Source organism: Garra rufa, chromosome 5 (genome assembly GCF_049309525.1).
Source record: "Garra rufa chromosome 5, GarRuf1.0, whole genome shotgun sequence".
NCBI lineage: Eukaryota > Metazoa > Chordata > Actinopteri > Cypriniformes > Cyprinidae > Garra > Garra rufa.
Window position 1 is genome coordinate 34,124,355 of NC_133365.1, and position 13,871 is coordinate 34,138,225.

The following is a 13,871-nucleotide window of genomic DNA, read 5'->3' on the forward strand; positions in this document are numbered from 1 at the left end:
GCTAAATAAGAGTTATTGTTTATTGAATTTTACAAAAAATTATTTAAATCAAAATGTTCATTATAAAAAGGTTACAAAATAAAAAAAAATGGTATGACTGAAAGAACGGCATTTTTATTCAGTTAGAATTAAAACAATGGGTAACAAAATGCTTTCCATTGTTTCTCTTTCTAATGCAATGTTCTGGTTTGACTGTATTATAAAGTAAAACTGGCACTTCAAATTACCAGTTAAACCAATCAAACAAACAAAAAACTTGGCAAATAATAAAAAAATAGTCTTTGATAATCTAATTTTATATAATAAAATCCACAACCTGAAAAGGCATTGGCAAATATGTGCAAAAACAACTAGAATTCACAAATCCTTCTATAGAGAGCATTACATCCATCTAGTGGTTAAAATATGATATTGCCTGGTAATTATGCTCACTACGCCACCAGATGGCACAAATCCGACTTCAAAAAATTATTTTCTATAGGCCAGGTATCTACTTTAAACTAAAATACAGCATTAATTAAAAAAGAATAAAAATTATATATATTAAAAAAAATTCTATTATATTCAATGGCAAAAAATAGATCATAATTGTAGCATAAATATTAATTATTATCATAAAATTCTGTCAAAACACGACAGAAAAAAAGAAAAAATATTATTGAACAAAAATACATTTGATTGATTTTACTGAAAAAAATTAAATAATGATTTCAGGGCTCCGGTCACTTTTGACCGTGAGGGCCCTGAGTGTGACTGGTCGGGGAAGAACCCCAGAGGGTTAAACATGGAAAAATTCATGTCATGTCCCCTAATTTTTTTTATAAATCTAGTTTTACAGAGTATTTGAAATATGCGTAGCCCGGACCACTATAGAGACAGAAATCATTAGGTGTAGGTAATATATAAATGCATTTATTATAATCATTTGAACATGGTTTAGCACACATAACTTGCATTTCGATGAGGCAAACGTATTATGCAGCAAACTGCTTGTTCTCTGCACATCTGCTGTGCAAGCCAAAACTTTGCAAAATGTTTTCATACATAAAACTGAATCGACAAAAGTCTTTTTCAATATTTCGAAAATTAATTTGCACTTCACCTGCTTATCTTTTTTATTTGCTAATCTGAGAGAGAACCGTCAAATGCTTTTCATTCGTTAAGGCATGCATTCTGTGTTACAAAAAAACGTGATTTTGCTTCAAGAGAAATGAAGATAATTAAATACAATTGTGTGAAATGTGAACTCATCCAGTTGTCTCTCAACATCTTCCACATACAGAAACCCATATCGACACATACTATGACACAGACACGCCAAATGATAATTTGTACACAATAGAGATTTGACAGACGACCACTGGAAATATATTAATTATTCAAGGATTAGATAGGAAATATCACTCACTAGGCACAGAACAATACTATTGCTATTAGAAACAGGTATTACCCAACTCTCGACACTAGATGTCTGTGTACCAGAAGACAGATTCTTGATGGTGAACATTTTCTTATTCTAAACCTCTCCAATGACTCAAAAGGAAACAAAACATAGAAACAGAACACTCTTTGTCAAAGCGTCCACTGATTGGTTAGCATCAAGCAATATTGAATTGATTGTTGACTGTTGAGCAGCTAATAGCTTCATTGATCCCTTTCTCTAAAGCAGCTTTTCAGAAAATGGAGCCTGTGCTCCGAAAACATCCACAACCTAGAGCTGACCTAGTTTTTTCCCTGGGTATACCATATGGCAAAAAGCAAAATTGATTTCAGAGCAGCAATTCTTCAATTGCAGAATGACTAAAAGATCATCTTTAAAGTTGTGTGCAATGTTTTAGCGGACAGATTGTTCTTGGAAAAGAGCAATCATACCTTACAGTACTATGCGTTTGAACTAAATGCTACTGACTTTTCTTAAGGCCGACTTCCTGTCTCAAAGCCTGTGTAACAAACAGAGTCAACTTGCCCAGTGGTAACATTCTAAAACAAAACAAAGATGTCCTAAAATGAACACGCTGCTTTTTGGGAGTACTTTTTGGAATACACCACATGTGCAACATAAATTCCTCCTAAAGATTTCATCATGCCTTTTCCAGTCACAACACTCCGTTTTCCAGAATTGCATGTCATGTTTACGGATATAAAAATAAAATTAATTACAAACAAATGTCCAGAAATGTTCCAAAAAAAACAACATCAACAAAAGTGCATACATGTATTTACAATCTTGCTTAAAGCATAACATTTATACTTTTCTTTGCGTATATACTCAGATTATTAGTAGTCTTCATTATATAAGGAGACATAACACATAGCAGGACTCAAAAAGATTTCCAGAGTCACATCAAGTCAGTTGTGAAGATGGTTGCATTGCATTGCGGTATTGAATAGCCTGGCTGCAAGAGGGGGGAAGCAGGGAAGAGGAAGTGTACATTCAGGTGCAAACAAGAGATTTATCCATCCAGAAAAGCTGGTAAGATCGAAGTGTTCATCAAGCATCTCTATTCAGGTATGATTGTGTCACTAACCGCAAAATGTCCTGACATCTTCAACAGTGCAGATTAAGTGTCCTGGGAACAGTCACAAAAGAAGCAAAAGAAACAGGCCAGCAAGTCCTATTCAGACATTAATTGATGTTCGCATAAGATGTTCAATAGGATTAAGATTGCAAATGATTTTATGACATTTGATATGTGTTGTTTATGGCTAAACGCAGTCAGTGGTGCTTTGTGATTAGCCAATTCACATATTTTTGGTCACTGTTTGAAGTTTTTGTTCTATACAAGTTCAAGGTTTGATCCCTCCTGATGAAAACGAGAGAGCGAAAGCCCACAAACTATTGTCTGTTTCTCTCTCAGGATACCACAGAGGCAGTTGTCAGAGAATTCAAGGTAACAGGACATCGATACTGACAAAATGCCAATATGTTTCTCGAGCAAGGTATTCCAGCTCCCCCTCAGAAAAAAAAAATGATAGGCAGTTCACATCAAGGGCACTTGCTGCAATATTCCTCAAACGGTTAGCTTTAGGTTGACGTTGATGCTTTGCCCAGAATTGCCTTGGGAGATCATGAAAGTCTTAATATTCAACAGGTCGCAGAAGTTATTATTCTCCTCAAATTCAGTGTATTGTGGGAAGACAAAAATGGAATTGAAGATACGCTGGTTGGACGATTCATACAGTCTGTAAAATCCCGATCGCCGAATGCACAGTTCTCACTTCTGCTGCTTGCATGTCCTGAAGTGCCCCAAGCATGCAGTGCACTCTCTTCCGAAATGACGTTGTTAATGTTCTTCTGTCTGAATGAAATGTATTAACAGTGAGACAATGTGATGATCCTTCAGTATGGTATAAAGAGACAAGCATGTTGGCTGTTGGCCAATCCACATGCTATTGGGAGCTGACATTGTCATTTTAAAAACATCCAGTCCTGTCAATAGAGACTCATGCTTCAAAGTTCAGTCACGGGTAAAATGCATCTACACTGTTACTGCATGGAATACATTCAAAAATGAAAACTAAATCAAATGAAAAATCTATATTAGTTTACTATTCTATCCTCAAGTATTCTGTACTTCAAGTAACAAAAACTGAGGATACATGTTGCACTGCCAAACGTTGGCCCTGTAGTTTCTGTGTCCATTTCAAAAAGATGAAGTGCATTCATGAGAGTTTACGTGTATGTGAAATTAAATACATGTCTGATGATGAGTTTTTGGCCCTAACGCTCTGATTTGACTTTGTAACGCAGAACTAGGTAAGTGGCAAGTCTCAGAACTAAGAAGAAGACACCCAGCACCATGAAGTCCACGTAGAGCTTGGCGTCCTCCACGTCCAGCAGCTGCAGCACCTCCTCTGGTTTCTGGAACTTGCACACCACGCCGGGACACTCCAGCTCAGAGCGGTTCATGCCATAGATGGAGAGGATCACACCCTCAAAGCCATACCTACAGAGAAAGACATCAGCATGTGGGTGTGATTTTTTCAGGGTTAGGAGTTGTTTGCCTGTTTAGGATTGTTATTGTCATGGCTCTTGACCAACCTGACGTATGACACGTAGGAGCTCCATTGAAGGTATCTGGGGATGGTGTCAAAGTTGACAAAGAAGCCCGAAAACAAAAGGACTGGGATGGCCGAGACTGGACCTACGAATGTGGCAACCTGAAATTGTAAAAGACATTGAGGTGTGTTAAAGGGATAGTTCACACTAAAGGAAACTGTGTCATTAATTACTCACCCTTATGTTGTTCCAAACCTGTAAGAACTTCATTCATCTTCAAAATACAAATTAAGATATTTTTTATGAAATCCAAGAGCTTTCTGACCCTGGATAGACAGCAATGTAACTACCACGTTTAAGGCCTAGAAAGGTCTTACGGGTTTGGAACGACATGTGGGTAAGTAAATAATGACAGAATTTTACATTTTTGGGTGAACTATCCCTTTAAATCAAAGGATTTCCATTTAGAGGCCATTTTACTGCAAAACATCAAAACTAAATATTATTACTGTCTAATTGTCTTGTCCAAGGACTATTTAAAGTTATAAAAATACTTATTAATCAGATTACTTATTCCCTTTACTTTTGAAAATCCCTTTGTTCCATGTACAAGTACATTTTTTATTTTTGTATTATTAAACATATGTGGGGTACAGCAGGTTAAACGATATACATTTTTATTTACTTACCTATTTTTTAAATACATGTAAGAGCATGTGAGTAAGATTTATTTTGTATTTTTTTAATTTATATTGTTTTAGCCCATGCATTAAATTGGCCAAAGCTGACAGTAAAGACTTATATTGTTCTAAAATGTTTCAATTTAATTTAAATGCTGTTCTTTCAAACTTTCTATTCGTTTAAAAAAAAATATTTTTTAGAAAAAAAAATATTGCACAATATTACATTTTTTTTATATTGTTGAAAAAAAAATCAACATTGCTAATAATAAGAAATGTTTATTAAGCACCAAACCAGCATATTAGAATAATTTCTGAGGGGTTAGACTTTAGATTACAATTACAGAAAAAAAATTCAGCTTTGATATCACATAAATAAATCACATTTCAAAATAATAATATATATAATAATAATATATTCAAATAGATAATTTATTTTAGAATGTTATAATATTTTACAATGATGTTACTATGTTCCTGTATTTTTATAAAGTAAAGAGAAAGTAGTAAGAAACTTCTTCAAAAAAATCTTATGGGTGGTTCAGACTACACAATTTTTTGTCAGTTACGACAGTCACTGTGTCAGATTATACACATTGCTACCCAACTATTCATTCACTATCTTTGACAATGTGTGTGCTGTCATTGATATGGCAGGTGCCATGAGCGTAAATAAACAATAGCTAACAAACAACGTGTTTTGCCCTGCCTTGTTGTCAGAAAAGCCCCAAAAAGAAAGAAAACCTGGGAGTGGAGACAAATCTAGACTGCATGAAAAGGACCGTATGGACTGTCAAAGAGAACAGAGGTAAAAAATAGCTGTAGTCCCTGTTGTAAACATCATAAATGCAGGAGTATTGTTGCCATACCTCCATAACAACTGAGGGACTCATATGCAACTATAACAGAATGTTCAATTGCTCACTGATGCTCCAGAATGAAAAACTATGCATCAAGAGCTGGGGGTGAAAACTTTTGAACGAGAATGGAGATGTGTACATTTTTGTTATTTTGCCTAAATGTCTTTTTTTTTTTTTCATTTAGTAATAACCTTCAGAGGTTACAGAAGATACTTCCCCAGAAGAAAAATTAGTTAAATTTACCGTTCTTCAAATTAAAAAAAAAGTTTTTACCCCCCGGCTCTTAATGCATCGTGTTTCCTTCTGAAGCATCCGTGAGCATTTGAACCTTCTGTAATAGTTGCATATAAGTCCCTTAGTTGTCCTCCGTGTTAAAAGATTAATCTTAAAAAAATACAGGAAAGGGTTCAAATGCACAAAAATGTTACCCTGGAAATCCAGAGGTCTCGCGAGAGCACAATTTGAATTGTCTCTGCAAGACACTCTGGCATCGAGCAATGATGCTGGTTACTGCAATACGTAAGCAATTGTGGGAACCAATCAAATCGGTGTATCTGATGTAGGCGGGCCAGAGGCGAGCTAAGCTGATGATGACAGCACTGCGACGTCCGAATCATATAGTAAACTTTGAAAGATCGCTGTCGCTACAGATGAACAACAAGTTGTTTGAAACGGCTTTGGCCCGCTACAATGAACAAGTTAGACTTGGCTTTCCATATAAAAGAGGAACAGAAAACCGAAAACTCGAATCGTTCCTTTGCAAGAAGGACGTGTTTGCTGTTTTGCCGACTGGATGGCAAGAGTTTAATCTATCAGTTCACGAATTCACGCTTACATATAATTAGCCGGAGAATAGTAGTGCATGTTTGGCGTGCTATCCGGTGAAGGGCTCCGAGCTCGGGAGTGGCCCGAACCCAGAGTACGTTACCCCCCAATAGGAGTAGCGAGAACTCGGAGTGATGAGATGGGGTGGTGGAGGTTTACTGATAAACCATCGAGTGAATTGAGGTGAGTCAGCTGTATTTAAACCTATGGCGCTGATTGACTTGTGTGGGCTCCTCTTGTGATGTTTACGCTAAGCATCTGACGCGCTTCTCCCGAACTTTGTTAATGAAACATCATTTAGCTCTGCTGGTAGCTAAGCGTGTATTGTTGTGATTGGTTGTGGCGTTATCCAATTGCGTGCAGTTAGAGTTTCAAATGCATGCTTGGTGCCGCCCCTCGAGTTAGGCAGTTTTCATTGCTCGATCCCAGACCCTTAATCTTAATAGATTAGGGTCTGGATTTTTCCAGGCTACAAAAATGTTGGAAAACTCAAAGAATTTGTGGAACCTGAAGGATTTTTCTGAAGAACAGCAGGTAGTGTAACTGTTCAGGACAAACAAGGGACTCACAAACAACTATCACTAAACAAAAAAAAATCAACTATGGATCATTCAGGTAACACAGTATTAAGAATCAAGGGGAAGTAAAGTTTTGAACTGGGTAATTTTTATAAATGCAACTATTTTTCTTGTGGACTAAACATCTTTAATGTCAAATATCTTTTTCAGGTCAGTGCTAAATAAACAATAACATCCATTTTGTATGATCCCTCTTATTTTGGAAAAATAAATAACATTTTGCACATTCTCAAAGGGGGATGTAAACTTTTGACCTCAACTGTAGCAGGGCCGAAATCATTGTCTCTCTTTTTGGTTTGTTTTTTCAAAGCATGTATAAAGGCATTTCTGTGCTCTTATTGGTCTATGTCTAAGATTTGACTGAACTTATCATGGATGACCAAAAAAAAAGAAAGGTTGTCGTCCACTATGACACACCACTACATGAGATAAACTGATTGAGTCTTGCGTCCTGACACCCATTGTCGTCTATGAATCCCCACGACATCTTAACTCATGGAGATCATCCCCAAATCTGCCTAAGATCATGTAGTCTGAACCAGGCTTTACTGACACCAAACTTTTGAATGTTACCACCACTGTTTTGAAGTTCTCATACCTGTAGGGATGTGGATGCAGCTCCAATGAGAAGCCCTAGAGACTGAGCCACTAGGGCAGTGGAGGTGGACAGGGCCATAAAGAGCAAATATCTGGTTGCCTCTGGAGGCTGCTCTGTCATCCAGTACACTATACTGCAGTACATTATCGGACAAATTACCTGGAAGAGAGAGAGAGAAGCACTCATGTTCTGACATTTGGATTCTACCTGGGGCAGATTGAATGATTTGAAAAGTGGAACAGACACAGTATAGCATTGGTGGACATGTCCCTTCTACATTCAGAAATGTTTGTTTTCTCATGTACCAACCTTCCAAATCATTCCAATCCGTTAGAACAGTGGCTCCTTTCTTTGATTTAACATTATAACATAAGAAAGATATAAAAACAGAAGTACCTGAAATGGAATGTCAGCCATGGTCTTGGCAAGGTAATATGCCTTTAGACTGTACCAATAATTAAGATGCTCTCTTATCAACACAGGCATCTCCAGTGGAACTGCAAGGGAAATATATCAATGCATCAGTGCCTAATTCAATCCGATCCACTCATTCTGTAAAGACCATAACTCTCAATCAAGCCAATAAAAGAGCGTTTCTAATCCATCACAAACCAAAAAAGATTTAATAATCAATCATATCTAATTAATTTTCCATGCTCATAAAGACACAAGCACACACAACCAAACACACACAGATTGTCTTACATGTCAGGACGGTGGGCATGAGTGCAGCAAACATGAGAAACAGCATGGAGAAGAACAGGAAGCCAGTGTTGTTGAACACTTTGCTGGCATCATTCCCAATGTTTAGATACAGCAGACCAATCAGCACGCCAATACACAGGTGTGACATCACTCTCAGATGTGTTAATACCTGAACACAGACACGGTTTTATCATTGCATTTCATATATTAGACACAGTCAATAAAAATAGAGGACAATTCTTACCATGTCCCTGCATATAGTGATGAAGGTTCTCTTGAAGAGGATGCAGAACTGTGTGAGGGTACTGGTGGCAAAAGTGTGTTTCTCAATGTAGCCTGAATCCTGTATGAATGCACATAAGAATTACGGTGGGTGGCTCAGAGACTTATAAACGGACAGATTATGTGTGTGAGAGATTGTGTGTGTGTCCATCACTCACAGTGTAACACTGGGAGGGACATGATGTGGTGGCGTCGTTCTTGTCAATGGAGTTCTTCTTGCTCTCATCTGAGCACAGGCCTCCCTGAACCGCCTCGAAGAGCACAGGGTTCAGATCACCGTACTCTCCTGAGGCGACCTCGATTACTGCCAGCAAAGAGACAGCAGAACTCATACACATGCTGAATGATCGACTAATAGACAAGAGGAGCCGAAAATACTTCTTAAAGGGATAGTTCACTACATAGTTTCTATGTGAATATGTTTTAAAATGTAATTTATTCTTATGATGCAAAGCTGAATTTTAAGCATCATTACTCCAGCCTTCAGTATCACATGAGCGTTCAGAAATCATTCTAATAGTCTGATTTATTATCTATTACATATTAAGTGAGAGTATTTCAAACATTGGCTAAACATATTAATCATTTATTTAAGAACATTTTAATACTGTTCCATATTCACAAAAAAGACAAGTTTGTTTATTCATAATCTCTCTGACAAACTAAAGCAAACAAACAGCAGAAAACAGTCTAATATAGAACCCACAAACTGCTACATTAGTGCTATATAAGTTACAAACAAAAATAGATAGCACACATAAAGATCTATTTCTAGCTGCATATCTATTTCTATCTATATTCTCTCTCACACACACACATACACAGTAGACCTACTAAAGTCTGCTGGATTGTGGTACGTAGGGCAGTGGAGTCCAAGGTTTTTCAGGTAGGGGATAAGGTACGGCACTGTTCCCTTATATATACACTGACCTTGACTCAGAATATAAAGCTACGAAGAAGAACAGACCGAGTATTAAACAAGAACATGAACGCATTAACATCCTCACACACTTAATATGTCCTTCAACCCAGAAACACATTTTCACAGTACAATTTAATTTTAGAATATAGCAATTACCTTGTCAAACATTTCAAACAGTTTAGCACTGGGCTGGTGGATGGTACAGATGATGGTTCTACCTCCCTGAGCCAGAGATTTCATCAAGGAGACCACCTGGAAACAGGACGCGCTGTCTAGACCACTAACATACAGAGACAAACAGACATGCAAGTTTTGGGAAATTATACAGAAATGTTTGCAAAAGAGCAATATTACAGTAATACAGTGTAACAGTTTTAGGTACCTCGTGGGTTCATCAAAAAACATGACGGGTGGGTTGTTGACCAGCTCCAGAGCAATAGCCAACCGCTTACACTGGCCACCCGACAGAGAATTAGTGCGAGTTTGAGCACACTCCTGTAGTCCTAATGCTGTGAGGATCTCATTCACCTGTCACACATTATATCATTATTTAGCTAAAAAATGCATAAATACAAAGTCACCATATAACCATAGTTTTTATAATTTCTCAACAGAACACATTTCTGTGCAATAAAGGGATCCTGCAAAAACTTACCAGTTCTTTTTTCACTTCCATGGTTTCATTAAGTTTAAGGTTAGCTGAAACCTGAACAAAAAAGAAAGATTACAGTAAATAAGGTACAGTGTACAGTGAGGGAAAGATTATTTGATCCCCTGCTGATTTAGTACGTTTGCCCATTGACAAAGAAATTAGATGCGGTGCAGTTGTCCTGTCCCCATTAGCAGAAAAACACCCCCAAAGCATAACGTTTCCACCTCCATGTTTGACGGTGGGGATGGTGTTCTTGGGGTTATAGGCAGCATTCCTTCTCTTCCAAACACGGCGAGTTGAGTTGTTGCCAAAGAGCTCGAATTTGGTCTCATCTGACCACAACACTTTCACCCAGTTCTCCTCTGAATCATTCAGATGTTCATTGACAAACTTCAGATGGGCCTGAACATGTGCTTTCTGAAGCAGGGAGACCTTGTGGGCACTGCAGGATTTCAGTCCTTCACAGCGTAGTGTGTTACCAATTGTTTTCTTGGTGATATGGTCCCAGCTGCCTTGAGATCATTGACAAGATCCTCCCGTGTAGATCTGGGCTGATTCCTCACCGTTCTCATGATCACTGAAACTCCATGCGGTGAGATCTTGCATGGAACTCCAGACCGTGGGAGATGACAGTTAGTTTCTTCCATTTGCGAATAATCACACCAACTGTTGTCACCTTCTCACCAAAGCTGCTTGGCTCCTTGTGTAGGTCTACAATCTTGTCTCTGACATCCTTGAAGAGCTTTTTGGTCTTGGCCATGATGGAGAGTTGGAATCTGATTGATTGATTGTTTCTGTGACAGGTATCTTTTTTTTTTTTTTACAGGTAACAAGCTGAGATAAGGAGCAATCCCCTTAAGAGAGTCGTTACCTGCATAAAAGACACCGGGGAGCCAGAATTGTTGCTGATTGATAGGGGATCAAATACGTATTTCACTCATTAAAATGCAAATCAATTTATAATATTTTTAAAATGTGTTTTTCTGGATTTTTTTGTCATTCTGTCTCTCACTGTTAAAATAAACCTACCATTAAAATTATAGACTGATCATTTCTTTGTCAGTGGGCAAATGTACAAAATCAGAGGATCAAATAATTTTTTCCCTCACTGTACAATCAACTGGTCATTTTCATTAAACAAGTTGAAATTACTGTTTTATTTGAGAGAAAGAGAGTTTAGTGACCAACTCTGTGATTATCATGCAAATATTGTTGACAGATGGCAGCGACTGACCAATCAGAATCAAGTATTCTACAGCTCTGCCTACTGATCATTAACATATGATAGAAAACATCTCATGCTCAAACATGCAGAAACATACCATCATTGCTTCTCGTGTTGTTAGGTGTGGCAGTAGCATGTCATCTTGCATGATGTAACACGACATTTTTCTGAAAGTGCGGAGGTCACGGGGTCGCCCATTCACCAGGATCTGACCTTTCATGCCTGTCTCTCTGCAGAAACAAGGGATATGGGACAGATATGTTGATGAGTATAAAAACAAAGAATAGGAAGTGGAAATAACTTCTGAAATATTTCTTCTCTGCAGGCTTACCTGTAGCCAGCAAGGATGTTCATGAGAGTGGACTTGCCGGCCCCTGAGGGTCCCATGATTCCGATGAGCTCTCGATTGCAGAATTTTCCAGACAGACACTTCAGAAGGGCCTTAAATCCTGCACACAGCATTTTGCGTACATCGTGTTTATTAGAGTTAGAGCCAGAAGCTGCGAAATTAAATGCATCACAGAGTTAGTTGGCATCAAACAAACATAGGCTCGATAAAACACTGCAGTATAATAATGTAAATGTAAAAATACAACAACCTGTGAGCGATTTGATAGAACACCAATGAAGTACTTTGTACTCAAAGTACTTTGATTATGCAGTCTAGAAAAACATTAACTCTAAAGTAATGTCCAATAAAATATTTGAAACAACAGAATACAACAATTACCACTCATACAGCGGCGTGAGAAAAAAGTCATAGAACAAAAATAAAACAACACCACTATTACAAATAATATAATATAACATTCAACATTCAAAAGTGTATAAATCACTTGTTTTCCTAAAGAAACATTGCCCAACAGTGACACCAGCAGGTAAAGTTACAGAGGCAGTTTTGAGGCTCTCTCATCTCCCCTGAGCCCATTCAATTTTAACAGACCCCCTAAAGTGTGCTGTGAGTTTGGTGGGGGGTAATTGGGAATTGACAATGCCTCCATCATGATATGATTGGATATGACTGGTTATGTTTAGCTGTGGTTCATGCAATGAATCTCAGCTCTTGTGTTTGTGTGTGCTACATGTTAGCCAATCAGTCTGAATTAATCATATGTGACCATTGACCACAAAACCAGTCATTAGGGTCAATTTTTTAAAAGTGAGATTTGTACCTCTTCTGAAGCTGAACATATAAGCTTTCCATTTATGTATGGTTTGTTAGGAAAGGACAATATTTGGCCGAGATACAACTATTTGAAAATCTGAAATTTGAGGGTGCAAAAAAAATCTAAATACAGAAATATTTTTAAAGATCAAAAATCACCTATAAAGTGGTCCAAATGAAGTTCTTAGCAATGCACATTATCAAAATTAAGTTTACTATGGTAGAACATTTTACAAAAAATCTTAATGGAACATGATCTTTACTTAATATCCTAATAATTTTCTGGTTTTGTGGTCCAGGCTCACACATAATGGTGTTAATGGGAAGACATTAAAAAAGCATTAAAAACATGGTCTGTGGGAGTAATCAGCTTTTAAAGTGAAATTTAAAGTATATCAGTGTCTGTCACCAATATTTATCGAGCTTTGATGACTGATAAACCAAAAAATAGTTAAAAGTTAACTATTAAAAAGAATAGCTAAACATAAGTTCACAAATAAAAAATATTAGTAGTTATTATATTTTAATCAATGTAATTTGCTTAAAAATACGAACTTAATGAGATTGCTACATGCTTTAATAAACAGAATATTGATTACATTGTTAATGTAAAAATATAAAATTCTTTTTCAGATTTTTTTTTTCTGAAGTAATGTTGATTTAACCAAAAAATGTGACTGGGACATGAATTTACATTTGATTTAAAACTAATTAAATAAATAAAAAATGTGAGGACTTTTCATCCTCATTTCAGAACACCACCGCACAACGCTAGATTCGAACCATCGTTCAACTGTGCTATTTGTAACTATTTTCATTGGATAAGAATATAAATTACCCTGGAAATCCAGAAGTCTCGCGAGAGCACAATTTGAATTGTCTCTGCAAGACACTCTGGCATCGCGCTCATTCATATTTTATCTGAAAAGCAGTTGTCATGTTTTGCAGGACAGCAACTGTGAGTAAATTTTCTGTCATCATTTTAGGACTGTAATTTGAAGAGTGTACAAGGTAAATCTCTTTAGCAGCAGTGTGACAGTGAATAGCACAGGCACAATTACTGGTGTAAACATAGATATCTATTGATACAACAGACAATATGCGTCACATGACTATAAATATGATAAAAGCGGGGTTTTCATGTAAATGAGAGGCCAAACCACAGGGAAATATCTGCGTCTTCCCTTCGTGTAAACGAGGCCTTAATAGATTAGGGTCTGGATTTTTCCAGGCTAAATATAAATTGGTTCATGTAATAAGTTTGAGATCAAACAAAAAATTTGTAATAATTGACCTGTTTTAAAAACAGTGACTCTTATCTTTGCCTCAAGAGGGAGACATTAACTTTGGCTGCTATTGACACTCCTGTTAGCTTCTTG

The 13,871-nt window shown here is 37.1% G+C and overlaps 1 protein-coding gene across 1 annotated transcript in view; it reads right to left on the minus strand.

Annotated features, from left to right (window-relative positions):
• Positions 1-890: 890 nt before the first annotated feature.
• Positions 891-13,871, minus strand: part of abcg4a (ATP-binding cassette, sub-family G (WHITE), member 4a) — a 31,691-nt gene continuing 18,710 nt past the window's right edge. Inside the window, exons 3-15 of the mRNA XM_073839891.1 lie at positions 11,659-11,776; positions 11,425-11,557; positions 10,106-10,156; positions 9,833-9,978; positions 9,607-9,730; positions 9,363-9,477; positions 8,687-8,832; positions 8,491-8,589; positions 8,247-8,415; positions 7,938-8,038; positions 7,542-7,700; positions 4,043-4,161; positions 891-3,947 (exon numbers count right to left, since the gene is read on the minus strand). Of these exons, the coding sequence (XP_073695992.1) occupies positions 3,722-3,947; positions 4,043-4,161; positions 7,542-7,700; positions 7,938-8,038; positions 8,247-8,415; positions 8,491-8,589; positions 8,687-8,832; positions 9,363-9,477; positions 9,607-9,730; positions 9,833-9,978; positions 10,106-10,156; positions 11,425-11,557; positions 11,659-11,776 (1,706 nt within the window). The 3' untranslated portion in view covers positions 891-3,721. The remainder of the gene's footprint in view (positions 3,948-4,042; positions 4,162-7,541; positions 7,701-7,937; positions 8,039-8,246; positions 8,416-8,490; positions 8,590-8,686; positions 8,833-9,362; positions 9,478-9,606; positions 9,731-9,832; positions 9,979-10,105; positions 10,157-11,424; positions 11,558-11,658; positions 11,777-13,871) is intronic.